The sequence below is a fragment of the Bufo gargarizans genome, chromosome 6 (assembly GCF_014858855.1).
Source record: "Bufo gargarizans isolate SCDJY-AF-19 chromosome 6, ASM1485885v1, whole genome shotgun sequence".
NCBI classification, from domain to species: domain Eukaryota; kingdom Metazoa; phylum Chordata; class Amphibia; order Anura; family Bufonidae; genus Bufo; species Bufo gargarizans.
This window is the reverse complement of record NC_058085.1, coordinates 325504014-325523457: the sequence shown is the minus strand read 5'-3', so window position 1 is coordinate 325523457 and position 19444 is coordinate 325504014. Positions and strand designations below refer to the sequence as shown.

Sequence of the window (19444 nt, the reverse complement as noted above, 5' to 3'; positions counted from 1 at the left end):
CAGCGCAAGGGTCGCCCGCACGCCAAGTCCCTCTTCCAGCGTCCTGCCACTACGGTGCCAGTAGCTGAAGGGGCGACCCTGCTGGAACGGACCGAGGGTGAAGACGGCTGTGGTGAGAGAGTGGCTTCTCCAGCCCTACGACCCCCTCCCCCCACCCAGGTCTCCTGCGTGACTGACCCCCATATTGGTCCCTGCTGGATCCTAGCTTGTTTTATTAGCTGGGGGGCCTGCCCTCTCCTCCCCTCCATAATAGGTGCCCACTGAGGGGTTATGCTGGCGTCCCTATCATGCCGCCCAGGGAGCTGCCTCTATACGGGCACCCGGTCCCAGGGTTCCCCCGCCCCCCCCCCCCCCCCCCCTCCCCCCCCTATCGCCTTACCGGTGCGCTGCTCAGGGCCAGAGGCCCTCTCCTGACGGCTGCAGCGTAGGGCCCTTGTTTCCGGTCCGCGGGGTGGGCACCCGCGGCCGGAATGACTGGTGCGGTGTCCCAGCAGACCCTGGCGACCACTGCTGCTCTCAGAGGCTGTCTTTCCGGTCGGCCGGGCGCCGCAGAAAGATTCTTTCCAGCTCCTTCCCGGGCCCCCTGACTGTTCCGGCCCGCGGGGTGGGCTCCCGCGGCCGGTATTATGCACGCGCCGCTCCGCTCCCTCCAGGTCCCGGCCGGTACCTCCGGGCACCGCGAAAATTTAGGCCCCGGCTTCGCGGCCGCGAAAATTTAGGCCCCGGCTTCGCGGCCGCGAAAATTTAGGCCCCGGCTTCGCGGCCGCGAAAATTTAGGCCCCGGCTTCGCGGCCTAGTAGGCCGCAAATTTCCGGCCTCGATTGGAGGGGGCGGGCACTCTCCAGGCGCGAATTCTTCCCGCCGGAGGTCCCCCCGCCCCCAGGGCATCGCTGCACCGCTCTCAGGTCGGATCCCTGTTAACCTCTTGGATGCCGACGGCTGTGCCCTTATATGGTGGCCCCTTCCTGCCTCAAAGAGGCTGTGTTTTAGAATAATAAATAAAAAAACATAACTACAGAAATAATATAAGAATTAACAGTATGTGTGTATATATATATATATAAGAGGTATCTGTATTTTTTTGTTGGCTGCGCAGGATGCTGCAGCCTGACCTTAGAGCGCTGGCCGTATGCCTGCCCCTATTCCATAGGCGGCATGTTGCGCTCCGTGGCACTGGCCAGGTATACATGTTCCCCTTCTAGGCGGACCCTTGCCCTCTCCTGGGATACGGCGCTGGCCAGGTGCAGGCCGCCCTTTTCTATAGGCAGAATTAGTCGCCTTCTCCAGTCACGGTACTGGCCATGTGCATGACCCCCCATTATAGGCGGCATACTGCACTCTCTCTGGCTGCGGGCTGGCCTTGTGCATGACCCCCTTCTGTAGGCGGAATACTGCCCTTTTACCGCATACGATGCTGACCTTGTGCACGACCCCCTTCCATAGGCGGAACGCTGCACTCTCGCTGGGTTTGCTACGGCCATATGCGTGACCCCCTTCCATAGACGGGACGCTGCACTCTCGCTGGATTCGCTACGGCCATATGCATGACCTCCTTCCATAGGCGGAACGCTGCACTCTCGCTGGGTTCGCTACGGCCATATGCATGACCTCCTTCCATAGGCGGAATGCTGTACTCTCGCTGGGTTCGCTACGGCCTTATGCATGACCTCCTTCCATAGGTGGAATGTTGCACTCTCTCTGACTTCGCTGCTGGTCATACGCATGACCTCCGTCCAAAGGAGGGCTGCTGCGCTCCCTCTCTCTGGATTCGCTGCCGGCCATATGCATGGCCTCCGTCCATGGGCAGAACGCTGCACTCTCGCTGGATTCGCTGCCGGCCATATGCATGAGCCGGCCATGTGCATTGCCTCCTTCCATAGGCGGAATGCTGCACTTTCTGGATTCGCTGCCGGCCATACGCATGACCTCCGTCCATAGGCGGAATGCTGCCCTCTCTCTGGATTTGCTGCCGGCCATGTGCATGAACTCCTTCCATAGGTGGTTTGCTGCACTATCACTGGATTCGCTGCCGGCCATGTGCACGACACCTTCCTTGGGTGGTGTGCTGCACTCGCTGGAATCGCTGCCAGCAATGAGCATGTATCCTTTCCTCAGGCGGCATATGCACAACGCCACTGACTGTGGTTGTTTTCTCGCTAGTGTGTTGCTGGCCATGTGCATGTCCCGCATCCTTGGCGGGGTGCTTGCATTTTTGCTGGATGCGATGACGGCCGTGTGCATTACCCGCCCCCTTCTGGGTGGAATACTGCTCTTTCGCCGGATATGTTGCGGGCCATACACGGCCCACCTCATCCATGGGCAAGAATTTGCACCCTCACGTGACCCATGGCTGTCCTTGAAATGCTGTGCGGGATTCTTGCTTGTTCTCCTTCGTTGTGGAGTAGTTGCACTCTCGCAGTATTCGGTGTTAGGTGGGTTATTGCGCACTCGCTTTATGGTAAGATAACCCCGTGCATGTCCCCCTTTCTCTGGGCGGACCTCCTGCGTTCCCGCTGGGTACTGTGCGGCCATGTGATTAGTCACCTTCTGGGCGAACTATGGTATTTTCTACTTCTCTGAAGTTGTTACTGGCCTTGGGCAACCCCCCTTTGGGACGGGCCTTTGCATTCTTACCAGCTGCAGTGTTGCCAGGTGCATTTCCCCCTTTTCTGGGGGGCCTGCCTGCGTTCCCATCGCATGCCATACTGATGTCTTGTGCATCACTCCCTTTCAGGTTGCACTTTGCACTTCCGTTGATACTGTTGGGCTCTGTGGCTGATCCCCTTCACTGGGTGACTATTTTTTTGCAGTGAGCGGAATTTTTCTGGTGTGCTCTGTCCGTTGTTTGGGCCGTGTATGCCTTCTCCTCCCATAGGTGGGTTGGCCTTCTCACTGCTTGCGGGGCTGTTCGTACGTATGCCTCACTTCCTTCTGCGACTTACCCTTTTTTCTCTTGGGATGTGGTGCTGTCACGGGCCTTGCACTCTTCTCTAAAGAGATCATTCTGTCCACCTGTATAACCCTTGGGTGCTGTCATATAAGCATTACAAGTATGCCGCTGTATTCAAAGGTGTATTCTTTAGATATGAGTAGATGGGCTCTACTTGCTCTCTACTTCGCCGAGCTGGGTGGTGCTCGTTTTTCTGGTTTGGCCTGTATATTGTGGTCCCGTTGTTTCGGCATCCACCATGTCCGTTGGCCTTTCCACCTGGGGAGTGTTCGTGGTTCTTTGATACGTACCCTTTCGTTCTCCCGTGCACTCGCTTCCCGGCGCAAGTGGTCACTGGGTCGAGAGTGCCGTTTGCAGTGCCACTCGATTTCTGCGTTAGCTCTGGCGGGACTGCTGTTCCCTCGCCTGCTACTGTTTTTCCTCCTCTTCGGGTGTCGTGCGGTATGAGTTTTTTCTTTTGGCGCCCCCTCTGCGCTTTAGGCTGGTCCGCTACCGGGTTCGGGCCGCTTTTCTCGGGATGGTCACCCAGCTGCTCTTGGGTGCTCACTTACCCAGGTCCGTAGGACCTCCACCTTGGGTTCTTCAGGGTACTCGCCTTCTGCGTGGCAGTGAACCGGGCGTCTCGGTGAGCGGGGTTCTGCCTTTGAGCTGTCCTATGGCTTCCCTGTTGCCCACTCCTCCTTTCAGTTGTAGGGTGTTATGCCGGCCTCTGTCTCGACTGCCTTTTTTCGCCGGCTCTGCTTGGCTCCCACTCGGTTTGGCTCGGCTCCCTCCGATGTGGCTTTTGCCCCGGCCGCGCTTCAGTGGCTGTTCCTTCGCTGCCCTCCCCTCTGGGGAGAGCTTGGTTGTTCATGTGGATGGTTCTGATGTTCCTCTTGGCCTCGTGCTGTCTCCCTTGTTCACTCTGGCTGTAACTTGGGAGGACCCCCATTCGGTCGAGATTGTCATTAGATCTCCCACACCGGGACTGTAGGACGTCTTCCTGTGGTGGCTACATCGGCATGGACTTTAGCCTGTCTTGTCCTGGCGGTTGCTGGGCGGACCCTTCGGTTCCTTTCCGTCTGTCCTTCTGCTCCCCCACTCCGGGTGGTTACAGGACTACGTTGCTCGGGGGCCGACGGGACCAGTTTTGCCGACCGTTCTGCCCGTGTTACTGGTCTGCGCCTGTTCGCATTGGGTTTCACCCGCTTGCCCAGGCGACTCTAGCGGGCTCGCTAGTGTTCGCTCCTGGCCGTGTTTTGTCCAGGATCTGTTGTAGGACTTAGGGGTTTTACCGGGGGTTCTGTGGGAAGCTGGGCGTTCCCCCACTCTGCCTTTCTCTCTCCATGGTTCTGTCTTTCTCCAGTCCGACCTGGATCTGGGACTGGGACTCTGTTGCTTGAAGTGTCAAGTGTCAGCGCTGTCCTTCCCCTTTCGGCGTTCCCCGGCCCTCTGGGCCTGTCAGGGCCCTTTTCCGTGGAGCGGCTTTGGGGTTCCCTCGTACTGCCCCTGGGTACCGCCCTGGGCATTGCATACTGGGCTTTTGGCGCTCCAATCTTTCCCTTGGAGCCGTTACAGGAGTTCTCTCTACTCCTTCTGTCCTGTACGGTTATGTTTCCGTAGCCGTCGTGTCTCTGGCGGGTGCCTGGGTGGCGGCCCTTCTTGTTCCGAGCCTTCTCTTTCCTCGGGACAGGGCTGTTCTCCATCCCGTCTCTTCCTTCCTTCTGAAGGTGGTGTTTGTCTTTCATTTTAACGGGGCTTTCGTCCTCCCCTTCCCACCCCCGGGAACGGACACTTCACCGATTTGGGAGTTGTTTGGGCCTTGCGGTTTTTACTTGGAGATCTCCGACTCTTGTCGACGTTCGGTCTCTTGGTTTTCCAGGAGGTCCGCGCAACGGGTTGGTGGCCTCCGGGGTGGCTTTCCTCCGCTTTCTCACAGTGGTTGTTGCTGTGGTTACCGCACCAAGGGCAGGGTTCTGCTTTTGGTGTCACCGTTCGTTTCACCGGAGCGGTCGGTGCCTCCTGGGCCGGTGGCATTTGGTTTCGGCCATGCGTCTGTGCGCGGCGGTCACTGGTCTGCCTTACAGCGTTCTACAGGGTGCATACTCTGGCTTCGGCAGATGCTGCCTTGGGCCGCCTGGTCTGCGGGCGGCGGTTTCTTGATGCCTTCGGGTGATTCGCCTTGGTGCTGTGGTCCCTCCCCCTTTTGGACTGCTTTTGAACGTCCCAAGGTCTTCTGTGTCCCCCAAGGAAACTGGGCGAGAAAACGAGATTTTTGTATAACTTACCAGTAAAATCTCTTTCTCGCTCTTTCCTTGGGGGACACAGCACCCACCCATTCTTTGTTTTTTCTCTACACGGTTTCCGAGTTGTTTTACCCGTTGGGTAGTTGGCTTGTTGGTTCCACTTTTGGACTTTGCCTTTTTTTCACTACTTGGACACGCAACTGGCAGCCTCTCTCTCCAGGCTGAGGGTATAGCTGTGGAGGAGGGGCTTAACAGTTTTCACTTAGTGTCACGCCTCCTAGGGAGATGAGCTATACCCAAGGTCTTCTGTGTCCCCCAAGGAAAGAGCGAGAAAGAGATTTTACTGGTAAGTTATACAAAAATCTCGTTATTTTATTTTTTTCCACTGGGGCATCCAAAGGAGACGCTGTGCAGAGCCGATTAGGGTCACTGCACCTGCACTGCACCCAAGACACCAGGCGATCATTGAGCACTATGTGACGAGGACGGTAAAGTTATCTGTCTTCTCCTTGAGGGCCTCAGCTTTCCCGACCTGCTTTAGAGCTCTTTCACACAAGCGGATCCCGTGCATGAAATCTGCTGCTTGAAAGAGAGCCAAGCCCCGTTCCAGACAGCAGAGACATAGAGCAGTAACATGATAATGCTCCGTGCCTCTCTGTGACCTTTTTACTACAAAATCACGGTGACAACTTTATCTCGCTGGGATTTTGTAGTAAAAAGATCAGAGGCACGGAGCATTATCGTGTTACTGCTCCATGTCTCTGCTGTCCGGAACGGGGCTTGGCTCTCTTCCACGCAGCGGATCCCACGTACGGCATCCGCTCGTGTGAAAGAGCCCTTAATCCTGTGCTGTACATGTTTAACATGTCTCTTTAATTCGATGTGTTAGCATGGAACGTCGCTAGTGCATACTGGGCAATGCACCGCGGCAACCGTACGCCACCCTGAGACTTTTGATAGTTCCTTTGCACGATACTAGTACAATTGCCTTGACAACTGTACATCCCATCAAGCACTAGTGTCTCCAGTATCATGTGATTTTCACGATGGAGTATCTCCCAATTTTGGTACCAAATACTACACTGATTAATTTTTTTTTTTTTTCCTAATGCACAACTTTTTAAAGGGGTTGACCGATTAAGGCATCTTGTTCTCTATTCACAGCATAGGGAATAAGTGTCTGATTGGAAAGGGAGGGGGTCATGCATGCGTGCTGCCGCTCCATATGGCTGCCGGAGATAGCCGAGCACTTGCACTCATAGAAGTGGAGTGGTGGACATTCATGCGGACTCTGCAGATCAGCTCTGTGGATAGAGGATAAGGCTACTTTCACACTCGCGTTTGGTGTGGATCTGTCATGGATCTGCACAGACTGATCCGAACCGATAATACAACCTCATGCATCTGCTCAGAACGGATCCGTTTGTATTATCTTTATATAGCCAAAACGGATCAGTCTTGAACACCATTGAAAATCAATGGAGGACGGATCCGTTTTCTATTGTGTCAGTGAAAACTGATCCATCCCCACTGACTTATATTGTGTGTCAGGACGGATCTGTTTGCCTCCGTACCGTCAGGCGGACACCAAAACGCTGCAAGCTGTCATCTTAATCATAGCTCATATGGTCCCTTATGTAAAGTTGATGAAATCTGCAAATTCCTTTTTTTCTTTTTTGCACGATTTTCCTCCTTTGTTCCAGAAAGGTCCCAATCCTTTCAGTCAGGAGGAAAATAAGGAAAATGGTGCAAAAAAGAAAAAAGGTATTTGCAGATTTCATCAACTTTACATAAGGGACCATGTGAGCTATGATTAAGATGGGAATACCCCTTTAACGTTCTATCTTGTGCCAACAGAAAATCAGTGACAAGTTTGTGACGAACATCCATGACCATTTTGCGCTGGGGCAGACGGTGGTTGCAAAAGTGACAAATATAGATGAGCAGACGAGACGCATCCTGGTAACCCTGAAGATGTCCCAGTGTGCCCCCGACGACCGCTCGGCCGAGAGCTTTTCACGTCTGAGCCAGTGCTTCAGAGAAGTCCAGCTCTCGAGGAGTCTTCTTAGCAGAGATGGTATGATACTACAGATATTACATTTTATATGTCTGAATCAGAAAAAATCTTCCCTATGAAATGACTGCTGAAGCTTATTTTCGAAGTCTGCGTTGTCATTACTATTCTTCCTGAAAAAAAATATGAATTGACCATAAGTACCACCATTCTTTTGTCCAGTCGTTATAAAATAAAAAATACCGCTTACATCTCCAATCCCCCTGCTGATCCAGTGCAGGCGTTCTGGCGGCCTCTTTAATGCTCCTTTACAAGTGGCCGACGTAAGACTGCTGCAGCCACTCATGTGCCGTACTGCTGCACCTCTCAGTGATGGAAGCCATGGGCGTCAGTAGTAGGCCACTGATTGGCTCTAGTGGTCTCATGATGGCTGCTTATAGAGCAGGGAGACCACCAGAAAGCCTTATTTCTCGCCCATTTTCCTTGGGGGACACAGACCATGGGTATAGCTCGGCTCCCTAGGAGGCGTGACACTAAGTAAAACTGTTAAGCCCCTCCTCCATCAGCTATACCCTCAGCCTGGAGAGAGAGACTGCCAGTTTTAGCTTAGTGTCCAAGGAGGCAAGACACTCCCTGCTACTGCAGGGCTGTTTTCTCCTTGATATTTTATTTTTCTAATTTTGATATTTACTTTTTCCTAGGGATACCAGAGACGCATGGACCTCTCTGCTCTCCCGGGGTTGAGCTGCGCCAGTGCCAACTTATCTGCACTGCTGCCTCCCCCACAGAAGCAATAGGAGGATCTGGGCAGCAATGGCTCCCCTACATCCCGCCAGCTAGGGGGTCGCCAGCACGCCAAGCCCCTCTCCCAGCTTCCTGCCACTGCGGTGCCAGTGGCTGAAGGGGCGACCCTGCTGGAAGGAACTGAGGGTGAAGACGTCGTTCGGTGAGATGGCTATTCCAGCCCATACCCCGTCCCTATTTGCAGCGCCAGCTCCCCTCAGGTTATCCTCAGCAGGGGGGCCGCCTTCCTCCACGCCGTTCCCCCCACGCTGCTTTCTTCAGCCCGGCATTCTCTCTCCCTCTCTCCCTTCCCGCCGCCGCCCGCTCCGTTCCGATCGGGGGCGGGGCTTATGCCCGACATGGGCAGATCGCGGCGAAGCTCGTTTCTCGGCGGAGCAGGGGACTTGGTGGCAGAAGGTCACCCACCTGGGCAAATCGCCGCACTCTAGGGGCCTGCGGGCCCTTTATTTTCTGGCATCTGGCTTCTTCTTAGCCCTGAGAGCATTTTCGGCAGCAGCGGGCGTGGCTTACGCGCGCGTCATGTTGGGGGCGGAGCAAGCGCTGGAGGGGGCGGAGCTTGTTTCCCCGCGATTCTGCTGAGATTTCCCGCGCTTCCTCACTCCTGACAGGAAGCTGAGACACGGTGGGGGACTCTAAACTCCTGTGTACATCGCTCGGCTTCTGTGGGCGCTATCTGCTGGCTCACTGCTGTTGCTGCTCTCTGCTGCTGCTGATCTGCTCCATCTCTACTCCTGACGTTCTTCTGTGGCACTGGTAGGACAGTTAACCCTCTCCTAACCCTCCTGGTCATAGCTGCTATAACCCTTTGTGGTCTCTATATTAGAGTACAACCACCTTTCAGCATGTCAGATCCCACGGGTGCCCCCAAACCCTGGTACCATGCCTGTACCGCCTGTAAGGAACTTTTTCCGCGTGGGCAATCTGAGCCGCATTGCCTTGCATGTCAGGCCCCGGTGCAGGGCCCGCTTCCCGCTGCGACCCCCGGTGCCTCTGAACCCCCTGACTGGGCTAGGTCTCTGTCTCAGGCAGTGGAAAGCCTTACACACGTAGTGGGCCGTCTCTCCCGCAGGCTGCCACAATCCCTGTCGCACCCGCTGGGACTACCGTTTCTGCCGCCCCCACTGGTTCCCTGCCTCCCAGCGAATCTTCCAGGGCCCGGCATACTCAGAAACGTTCAAGGGTTGAGCGCACATCTTCTCCAGATGCTTCGCTCTCTCCGCCATGCGTACGAGCTCAGTCAAGTCTATCCTCTCAAAGGGATACGCTTTCTGAGGGTGAACTGGCGGATTCGGAAGTGGACATGGATTCAGAGCTTCCGTCCAAATTGGCGTCCGCGGTGGGGCATCTTATCGCTAGCATCCGTGATACCTTTCAGATACACGATGACCCCCCCAGCTCCGTAACAGGCCGGCGTGTCCTTTCTCCGCCCCAGACAGGCCTCCAAGGTTTTTCCCATACACGCTGATTTTTCTTCTGTGGTATCCAAGGCTTGGACCCGGCCTAACGTCCGCTTTATTACACCCAAAAAGCTGGACATTTGCTATCCCTTTCCAGCGGATTCTGTGACCACGTGGACATCCCCGCCTAAGGTTGATCCTCCCGTGGCTCGCCTGTCCAAAAGCACTACTATTCCGGTACAGGACGGATCTTCCCTCCAGTCTGTTGAGGACCGTCGTACGGAATCCTTCTCCATGGCCATATTTACTGCCTCTGGTTCGGCCCTTAGACCGGTCTTTGCCTCCGCCTGGGTTGGTTAAGCGGTCTCTGAATGGGGTTTGCAACTGGAACGGGAGTTAGGGTCGGACGTCCCTGTTCAGGACCTCCGTTCCTTAGCCCAACTAATTGTTCAGGCCGGAAAATTCGTCTGTGAGGCCTCCCTTGATGCGGGTGCCCTCATTGCCCGTTCCTCTGCCCTGGCAGTTTCTGTCAGGAGGGAACTCTGGCTGAAGGTTTGGGCGGCGGATGCCGCTTCCAAACGCTCTTTGGCCGGCCTACCATTTACAGGTTCCCGCCTGTTCGGGACCCGTCTGGACGAACTTATATCAGAGGCCACGGGTGGGAAGAGTACTCACCTCCCCCAGTCCAGGCCAAAGGGCGCCCCCCGTGGTCGCACTGGTTCGTCCCGGTTTCGGTCCTTTCGCAAGACCACCGGGTCTAGACCCGCGGCCAGTTCTTCTTCCTCTGGCCCAGCCCAGGATAGACGCAAGAAGCCGTTTTTTCGGATGCAACCTACCTGGCGCAAGTCCCAGCCTGCACGGGCTCCCACAGGCCAGCAGCCCTCTGCCTGAAGGTGCGCCCCCACCCACCCGGGTGGGGGGCCGCCTTCTCCTGTTCAGGAACGTATGGCGGGCCCACATCTCAGACGCATGGGCGCTCGAGATTGTATCTTGCGGATACAAGATCGAATTTGCGTCCATTCCGCCAGACCGTTTCTTCCGATCCCGTCCTCCGCGGGATCCCGTACGAGCGGCCGCCTTCTTCGCGGCCATTCGCTCTCTAATGGACAAGGGTGTCGTCGCCCCCGTGCCTCCGACGGAAAGGTTCAGGGGGTTCTACTCGAACCTGTTTGTGGTTCCCAAGAAGGAAGGCTCAGTGCGACCGATCTTGGACCTAAAACGCCTGAACCGTTTTCTCCGACTGCAGAGATTCCGGATGGAGTCTCTCAGGTCCGCAGTGGCCTCCCTGGAAAGAGGGGATTTCATGGTTTCGATCGACATTCAGGATGCATACCTCCACGTTCCGGTTGCTCCGTGTCATCACCGCTTCCTGCGCTTCGCGGTGGGGGACGATCACTTCCAATTCGTCGCCCTTCCCTTTGGTCTGGCGACGGCTCCTCAGGTGTTCACCAAGGTCCTGGCCCCTGTCTTGGCCCTTCTACGTTCAAGAAGTGTTTTTCTTCTCCCGTACTTGGACGACATCCTGGTCAAGGCACCCTCCTTCTCTCAGGCATCTGGCAGTGTGGAACTCACCCTGGAGACCCTGACGCGGTTCGGTTGGGTTATCAACCACCCCAAGTCTTCCCTTATCCCCTCCAGACGGCTGATCTTCCTGGGGATGCTCCTGGATACAGAGTTGGCGGAGGTCCGCCTCCCGTCGGACAAGCGTCTGGCCCTTCGCGGGTCGGTTCACAGTCTCCTCCGTCATCACCGCCCTTCCCTCAGATCCAGCATGCGGTTGTTGGGAAAGATGGTTGCCTGTTTCGAAGCGGTGCCGTTCGCACAATTCCGATCCCGCACCTTTCAGAGGGCAATTCTGTCGGCCTGGGACAAATCACCGGGGAGTCTGGACAGGACCTTTCTTCTGCCTCCCCTGGCTCGGGCTTCCCTCAGCTGGTGGTTGCATATCCCTCTAAGGGGGAAGTCCTTCCTCCCACTGAACTGGCTGGTGATTACCACCGATGCCAGCTTACGGGGGGGGGGGGGGGGGGGGGGGTTTCCCTCCCCGGTCCGTCCAGGGCGTTTGGTCTCTATCGGAGTCCAGACTTCCAATCAATATTCTGGAACTGAGGGTGATTCTTCTGTCCCTCAGACACTGGACCCATCTACTGAAGGGCCACCCTGTTCGGATCCAATCGGACAATGCCACGGCTGTGGCATACATAAACCATCAGGGAGGCACTCGCAGCGATGCAAGAGGTGACCCTCATTCTCCTCTGGGCGGAGACGCACGTGCCGGCCTTATCCGCGATTTACATCCCGGGGGTGGACAACTGGGCGGCGGATTTCCTCAGCCGGTCCACCATCGACCCGGGAGAATGGTCCCTGCACCCAGAGGTGTTCGAAGCCCTTTGTCTTCGCTGGGGTCGCCCCGACGTGGACCTCATGGCTTCCAAATTCAACCACAAGGTCCCCCTATACCTGGCCAGGGCACGGGACCCGAAGGCTTACGGCGCCGACGCGCTCGTCCTTCCGTGGCGCGAATTCTCCCTTCTGTACGTCTTTCCTCCTTTTCCCCTCCTGCCACGGGTTCTTCGGAGGATCGCGGCAGAAGGCGTTCCCGCGATTTTAATCACCCCGGATTGGCCCCGCCGGTCTTGGTACGCCGACCTAATGTTGCTGTTGGCAGACGCACCGTAGCCACTGCCCTCCAGGGAAGACCTTCTCTCTCAGGGACCGATCTTCCACGAGCATTTAGGCTCGCTACGTTTGACGGCGTGGCTATTGAGACCGCCGTCTTAACGCGACGGGGTTTCTCCGCGGACGTAATCCGCACCATGATCCGTGCTCGTAAGCCCGTATCCTCTAGGATCTACTATCGGGTTTGAAGGTCCTATCTGGGGTTCTGTGAGTCCCGGAGCATCCCTCCTCTCCGATTCTCCCTTCCCACACTCCTGTCCTTCCTCCAGTCGGGTCTGGACCTGGGGCTGGGCCTCAGTTCTCTGAAGGGACAGATTTCGGCGCTGTCTATTCTTCTCCAGCGTCCCCTGGCCCCTCTAGGGCCCATTAAGACCTTCTTACAAGGGGTGGCTCACTCTGTTCCGCCGTACCGCCCTCCAGTTCCTTCCTGGGACCTGAATGTGGTGCTCTCGGCGCTCCAATCCGCCCCCTTCGAGCCTTTACGGGAAGTCTCCCTTCGTCTTCTGTCCTGCAAGGTCATCTTTCTTGTGGCCATCACGTCTCTCCGACGGGTGTCGGAGTTAGCGGCTCTTTCTTGCTCCGACCCTTTCCTGGTCTTCCACCAGGATAAGGTTGTGCTTCGGCCTGTCCCGACCTTCCTGCCAAAGGTGGTTTCCGCCTTTCACATCAATGAGGACATCGTCCTTCCGTCGCTCTGTCCCTCTCCTTCCCACCCCAGAGAACGGGAACTGCACCGTCTGGATGTGGTCAGGGCGTTGAGGATTTACTTGGAGGTCACCGGATCCTTTCGGCGCACGGACTCCCTGTTTGTGGTTCCGGAGGGTTCGCGCAGAGGGTTGGCGGTCTCCAAGGTGGCTATTGCCCGTTTCATTAAACTGGCGGTGTCTGAGGCTTATCGAGCCAAGGGCAGAGCTCCGCCTTTCGGCATCACTGCTCATTCCACCAGAGCAGTCGGTGCTTCCTGGGCGCAGAGGCATCGGGCCTCGGCTGAACAGTTGTGCAAGGCAGCCACTTGGTCCTCTCTGCACACTTTCACAAAGTTCTATAGAGTGCATACGCATGCATCAGCGGATGCTGCTTTGGGCCGCCTGGTTTTGCAGGCAGCGGTTTCCTGATGCTCTGGTGGTGTTCCGCCTTGGGTTTGTGGTCCCTCCCTTCTTGGACTGCTCTTGAACGTCCCAAGGTCTGTGTCCCCCAAGGAAAATGGGCGAGAAAAGGAGATTTTTGTATAACTTACCAGTTAAATCTCTTTCTCGCTCTTCCTTGGGGGACACAGCACCCACCCTTCTGTGTTTGGTTACAGGGTTATGGTTTGGCGCCCCGTTGGGTTGCTGGCTGGTTGTTCCTGTTATTGGTTGTTTTCCTTTCACTACTTGGACACGCAACTGGTAGCCTCTATCTCCAGGCTGAGGGTATAGCTGATGGAGGAGGGGCTTAACAGTTTTACTTAGTGTCACGCCTCCTAGGGAGCTGAGCTATACCCAAGGTCTGTGTCCCCCAAGGAAGAGCGAGAAAGAGATTTAACTGGTAAGTTATACAAAAATCTCCTTTTTTTTTTTTCTTATAACATCTGGGCAAGAGGAATGGTAACTCAGTTTTTATTTTTATTATTATTTTTTTATATGTTGCAATAATCACAATGTGCATACTTTGTACAGTCTCATATTTTGGAATAAAGGGGTTTTACGGCCTCTTGAAACAGCTGATTGGCTCCCTTACTAGCTGTGAGCCGCTGCCTCCTCCCAGCACAGTGCCGTTGATTGGATATCGGCAGTGTATTGCAGCCCAGGTCCATTCACTTGGAAGGGACTGATCTATGCCTAGGTCACGTGACCGATGAACGTGACGTCACTGGCCTCGGAAGAGGCCACAGCACTCGCTGAAGCACAGCAGCCTCCTCTGGGGGCTGTCGGGAATCAGACCTCCACAATCAGATATTGATGACCTATCCTGAGGCCACCATTAAAATAAAGAATAGGCGACAAAGAGCTCTTCTTGTGATCGGCTACAGAAGGGTCCTGTATGCCGGGGTCTAGTATACAGTGCTATCCCTTCTTTGTTACATTACTGTATGTATAAATATATATTTAGTTATAGGAACACTCTGAAACTCTGTTAAAGGAGTTTTCCCAATTTTGATATTGACGGCCTTTCATCAGGATAGCCCATCAGTATCGGGTTGGCGGGAGTCAAACTCCTGGCACCTCCACGTATTAGCTGCTGGAATAGCCCATTTTGCTCGCCATCCATTGGGTAGCGGCTGTGCTCAGTCACTTGAATGGAACGGAGCTTCGCCTGGGCCATGTGAGTGATGTAACCGATGTAAGGTGACATGACCTAAGAAGAGGCCCAAGCGCCCATCTGAGCACTGTGGTCCTCTCAAACAGCTGATCGAGAGTCGGACCCCCACCGATCAGATATTGATGACATGTCCTCAGGATAGGTCATCAATAGCCAACTCCTAGAAAACCCCTTTAATATTGCCGCCTATACAACTCAGTTTCTGCATTTTTTTTTTTTTTTTTTTTTGTTTCCTATTTTAGAGCATCTGGAGGATGGTGAGAGCATTTACTCATTAGTCCCAGGGAAGAAGCTGACCCTCGTAGTTGAGGAGGTGAAGGAAGATGGTTCAGTCCTGTTTGGCGTCAGTCGGATCTCTGGTGCTCAGAAAATATCTGCAGCTCAACTTCAGGAGAAAGGTAAACCCTGGTTTATGTCTATAGTGACCTCAATTTGCAATGCTGACTTGGGATAAGCTTTCACGTGTGGATGCTGTGAGCTGAAGCTTTATCCACGGCTGTACTTTTAATGCATTAGACATAAAAAATAATTTAAGTGCTGCTATGTTTAGTGGGTTTTGGCAAACTGTTACTGGCTATTCATTCTGCTGTGACTATTATTACGGCTGAATTTGTTGGCTGTATTACCAGTTTCTCATGTCTTTCATTGCAGCAAAAACGTTGGTCACAGGACAGAAGGCAAAGGTTGTGGTGCTACATGTCGATCTCCTGAAGTCCCATGTTCACGTCTCTGTGGATGAGACTCTTCTGAGAAAACCTAAAGACACAGTAAGTGCACAGGTCTCGGGGGTTGTATTCTTCAGGCATTAACTCCCTCCTCTCTTAGTACAAATCTGTGCGGATTCTCATAGTTTTCTAAGGATGGATTTGCATTTCCAGTTTTCTGTTCCATTATAGTAGCAGAAAACTGAAAATGATGGCAGTGCCAGACCCATCACATGAGGGACTCTTAGTTGTTCCCAAACTGACCCCATTGATGTATAATGCGGTCCATCAGGTTCCGTTACAGTCAAAAATGGTACTGTGCGCTGTTTCACTGTGTTTCTGGCCAAAATTATGGAATATGCTACAGATGTGAACCTAGCCTTAAAGAGGGCCTGTCACCACTCTGCTTCATGCATTCCCCATGTAATAACAATTCTGGATCATATATTCTGATGGCTCTATGTTGTGCCTTTCCTTTATTATATCTAATAGAAGTTATGAATGAATTGCTAGCAGTCTGCAGTAAGGGAACAGAGGGGAGGTAACCAGTTGAGGGGTGTGTACTTGCACAGTCTGACTCTATCCAATCAGTGCTGCCATTGTCAGTCTGTGCAGGTACACCCCCCCCCCCCCCAACTGGTTACCGCCCCTCTGTACCCTTACTGCAGACTGCTAGCAATTCATTTATGACTTCTAGCAGAGTAACGGAGAAAAGTCACAACAGAGCAATAAGAATAGATCCTGTGGATGAGTGATAAATGTTTTCCATAGCATACCTGTAACTCCTTTAACGAAATTGTGATATTCCCTTCAACTACTGAGGGATTCAGTCTTTATAATGGCTCATAATGAACTGACTGGGGTCCTTTTACACCTGCCTACAGATCACACCCCCTAGTGGTAGAAGCTGAGAACTACATGCTACATGGTTCTGTGCCTCTGCCAGTTCCTTTCTCCAGTATGACATTCTCCTCTATTTTCTCAGGTTGTTGAAGGCACAACGCATTCTGCTGTGGTACAGCACGTGGCAGAAGAATTTGCAGTCGTGTCCTTGGAAGACACGGCTCATCTTGCAGCTATCCCACTCACAAGTCACTATAATGACACTTATCGATTTGACTCAGAAAAGTTACTATTTGGAGAGAAAATCTTGGCGACAGTGAAGAGTTCCAGTACTGATGAATATGGCCTCCTCCTGGCAGTCCAACATACCACTGGAGCGGAGGAAAAGCTCCACAAAGCCACTATGGCCCTTGTGAAAAAGAAGCCAATGATTGGGGAAGTGGTCACGGGGACGGTAAAAAGTGTGAAGCCCACTAGTGTAATGGTTTCTGTAACTGATAAACTAGTTGGGGCGATCCATGCCTCCCAAATATTGGATGAAGTGCCGGACGGGGTCCTCCCTACGTCCAAGCTGAGGATTAAGCAAAATGTAACCTGTCGGGTAATAGGAGGACGAGATGTGAAGACTCACAGGTAAGTGGTGGTAGGGAAAGCTTTTGTAGAAAGGACACGTGGACAGAGCTCGAAGATTATATCCATCCATCCATCTTTTCACAGATTCCTCCCAATTACTCACCCACATTTGATGAAGTCCATTCTGGAGCTCAGTATCCTCCCGAGGTGAGTGAAAAAATTACAGTGCTGTATTTGCTCTACGGATAAATGCGTTCATTGTGTGTGTCCTGAACCATCCTAAGCAAGGAGGCTTTCCTAATTTTCGATGTATAAAACAAAAAAAGGACAGATTTGCCAATATATAGACAAGCAAATCTATTGAGGTTTCAGCCGGTTGAATATCTTAAAGGGCATCTGTCAGCAGTTTTGTACCTATGACACCGGCTGACCTGTTACATGTGCACTTGGCAGCTGAAGACATCTGTGTTGGTCCCATGTTCATATGTGCTCGCATTGCTGATAAAAATGTTTTAATATGTGCAAATGAGCCTCAAAGAGCAACGGGGGTGTTGCCATTACAGCTAGAGGCTCTGCTCTCTCTGTAACTGCTGCACCTTCTGCACTGTGATTGACAGGACCAGGTGTGATGATGCTTTCACTGCCATTCAAAGTGCAGGGATAGCAGAGCCTCTAGGTGTCATATCAAGGCCTCTATTGCTCCTAGACGCTCATTTGCATATATTAAAGAGGACCTGTCACCTCTCCTGACATGCCTGTTTTATTACCTACAAGCATCTCCCATGTAATAATTTCTGTAGCATCTACGGTATTCTGATGTCTCTATGTTGTGCCATTCCTTTATTATTTCTACTACAAGTTATGAATAATTGCTAGCAGTCTGCAGTAATGGTACAGAGGGGTGGTAAACAGTTGGGGGGGGGGGGGGGGGGGGGTGTACCTGCACAGTATGACAGTGGAAGCACTGATTTGGATAGAGTCAGACTGTGCAGGTACACCCCCCCCCCCCCCCCAACTGGTTACCTCCCCTCTGTACCCTTACTGCAGACTGCTAGTAATTCATACATAACTTTTAGTAGAAATAAAAAAGGAATGGCACAACATAGAGCCATAAGAATAGATGCTCCAGAATTATTACATGGGAAAATGCAAGTAGCTATTAAAACAGACCGGTCAGGAGTGGTGATGGGTCCTCTTTAAACATCATTTTTCTCAGCAATGCGGGCACGTATGAACTTGGGACCAACACAGATGCCTTCATCTGCCAAGCGCACATGTAACAGGTCAGCCAGTGTCATAGGTACAAATCTGCTGACAGATGGGCTTTAATACTAAGCGCAATGAATTTATTGTTTGAGGCAGACAGTATGTGATTCACATATTTTGTGTATGGCATTCTTTTACATGCTCTCCTACAGGCAGATATGAATGTGGAATTTACCCAGGGGGAGCCCTGTTTTTCGAATAGGTGCGGGTCCCACCTCTGGGACCTGCACCTTTCAGGAGAACAGAGTTCCTGCGACCACTGCTTGTGGATTATAAAATGGCAGCTTTGCCCATTTGAAGTTTGTTTTAGCTCTTTCCATCTCATTACTTGTTGTTTTTTTTCCTTGTAGTCTGATGGACACCAACGAGAAGATTCCAAACCTCAGATCTGTGAAGATGTACTTGCCTGGGGAGAAGGTGACCTGCTTTGTGGTCAAGGTATGATGGGTCTGATAATGGATTATTAATCAGAAGATACTAGACCGATCCATTCTCTTCAAAACGTCACCGATTAGACCTCTGAATGTATCCCGTTAAAGTTGTTTTTGAGCATACCCACCACATTTCTGTACATGTGGAGGTGAAGCATACTTACCTGCCGCTGGGTTCTGACTCCTTCTCTCCCATGCTGCCGCTCTCCTCCAGTTTGACGGCCCTTGTGTCAATGACCGATTGAGGTGACCAAAAGGGGGACACATCACAGCTGCGGCAAGTGTTTTTTTTTTATTTATGTTTTTTTCTTCTCTACAGTGGCCCTCTAACTAGATGTTGAAGCAAGGGCCAGAGTATGGCATCTGGGAAGTGAATGAGCCAGAACCCAGATGGAAGAGGGGGGGGGGGGGGGGGCAGGCAGGCAGGCAGGGTTAGTATACTTCCCATTGCTGGTCCAGATCTGCCTCAAAGATGGGAAAAGCCCTTTAAGTTCAGCCTTATAAGTTAATGCAAAATGATCTGTTAGATTCTTTCGATGCTGGGAGTTTTATAGCCATTTTTATTCTTTTTCCTCTTCAGTACAAGAAGCAGGAAAAGCATCTCGAGGTGGAGATCACTCCTGCCATCCATGGGCGAGTTGAACTCCTTCTGCTCTCGAAGTCAAGCAAGGTATGTATTTAATGTCCCCGAGTCCCGCAATGAAAAAAAAAAAAAGGCTACAGCTGCACTGACTGACTTATTTTGTGGTAATCTGTCTTGGATGCATGCGGATTGCAAAGGGTGAAATTTCATGGCTGAAATCCACAGCCTCTACTGATAGCATGCAGATTTAAAGGGGTTGACCTTTCATAGCTGAAATGAGAATAACTGCAGTAACCACTGGCCAGAGGAGGCAAAGTTACAGAAACGGCCTTGAGACCGATGTCCCTCTGGTTTTTGTAAATCCCATAGCAGTAAATGGGAGCTCCATAAATGACGTAGCACAGCAAGCTTCAGTGTTTCCAGGGTTGCAGAAACAGCGTAACTTGCTGTGCTACGTTGTTTGCTTAGCTCCAAATCACTGTACATACTATATATGTAACTATGCTGTGGAAGTGTGGAGCCTTTCATGGCCAAGATGGGACAACCCCTTTAAACTCTACAGCTTATGTCAAGTAATGTGCAGCTATTTCCCACAGCTTGTGCAAACATATAAATCTCATCTGCTTTGCTGCTATTGTAACATGGAAATCCGTTCGCGGAAAGTCCGAAGCATT

The 19444-nt window shown here is 52.7% G+C and overlaps 1 protein-coding gene across 1 annotated transcript in view; it reads left to right on the top strand.

Moving 5' to 3' along the window:
- PDCD11 (programmed cell death 11) overlaps window positions 1-19444 on the top strand; it is a 56409-nt gene that overhangs the window by 24018 nt on the left and 12947 nt on the right. The window contains exons 15-21 of the mRNA XM_044299309.1: window positions 7033-7252; window positions 14613-14768; window positions 15022-15137; window positions 16060-16550; window positions 16635-16697; window positions 18107-18194; window positions 18768-18857. Coding sequence (XP_044155244.1) covers window positions 7033-7252; window positions 14613-14768; window positions 15022-15137; window positions 16060-16550; window positions 16635-16697; window positions 18107-18194; window positions 18768-18857 — 1224 coding nt within the window. The remainder of the gene's footprint in view (window positions 1-7032; window positions 7253-14612; window positions 14769-15021; window positions 15138-16059; window positions 16551-16634; window positions 16698-18106; window positions 18195-18767; window positions 18858-19444) is intronic.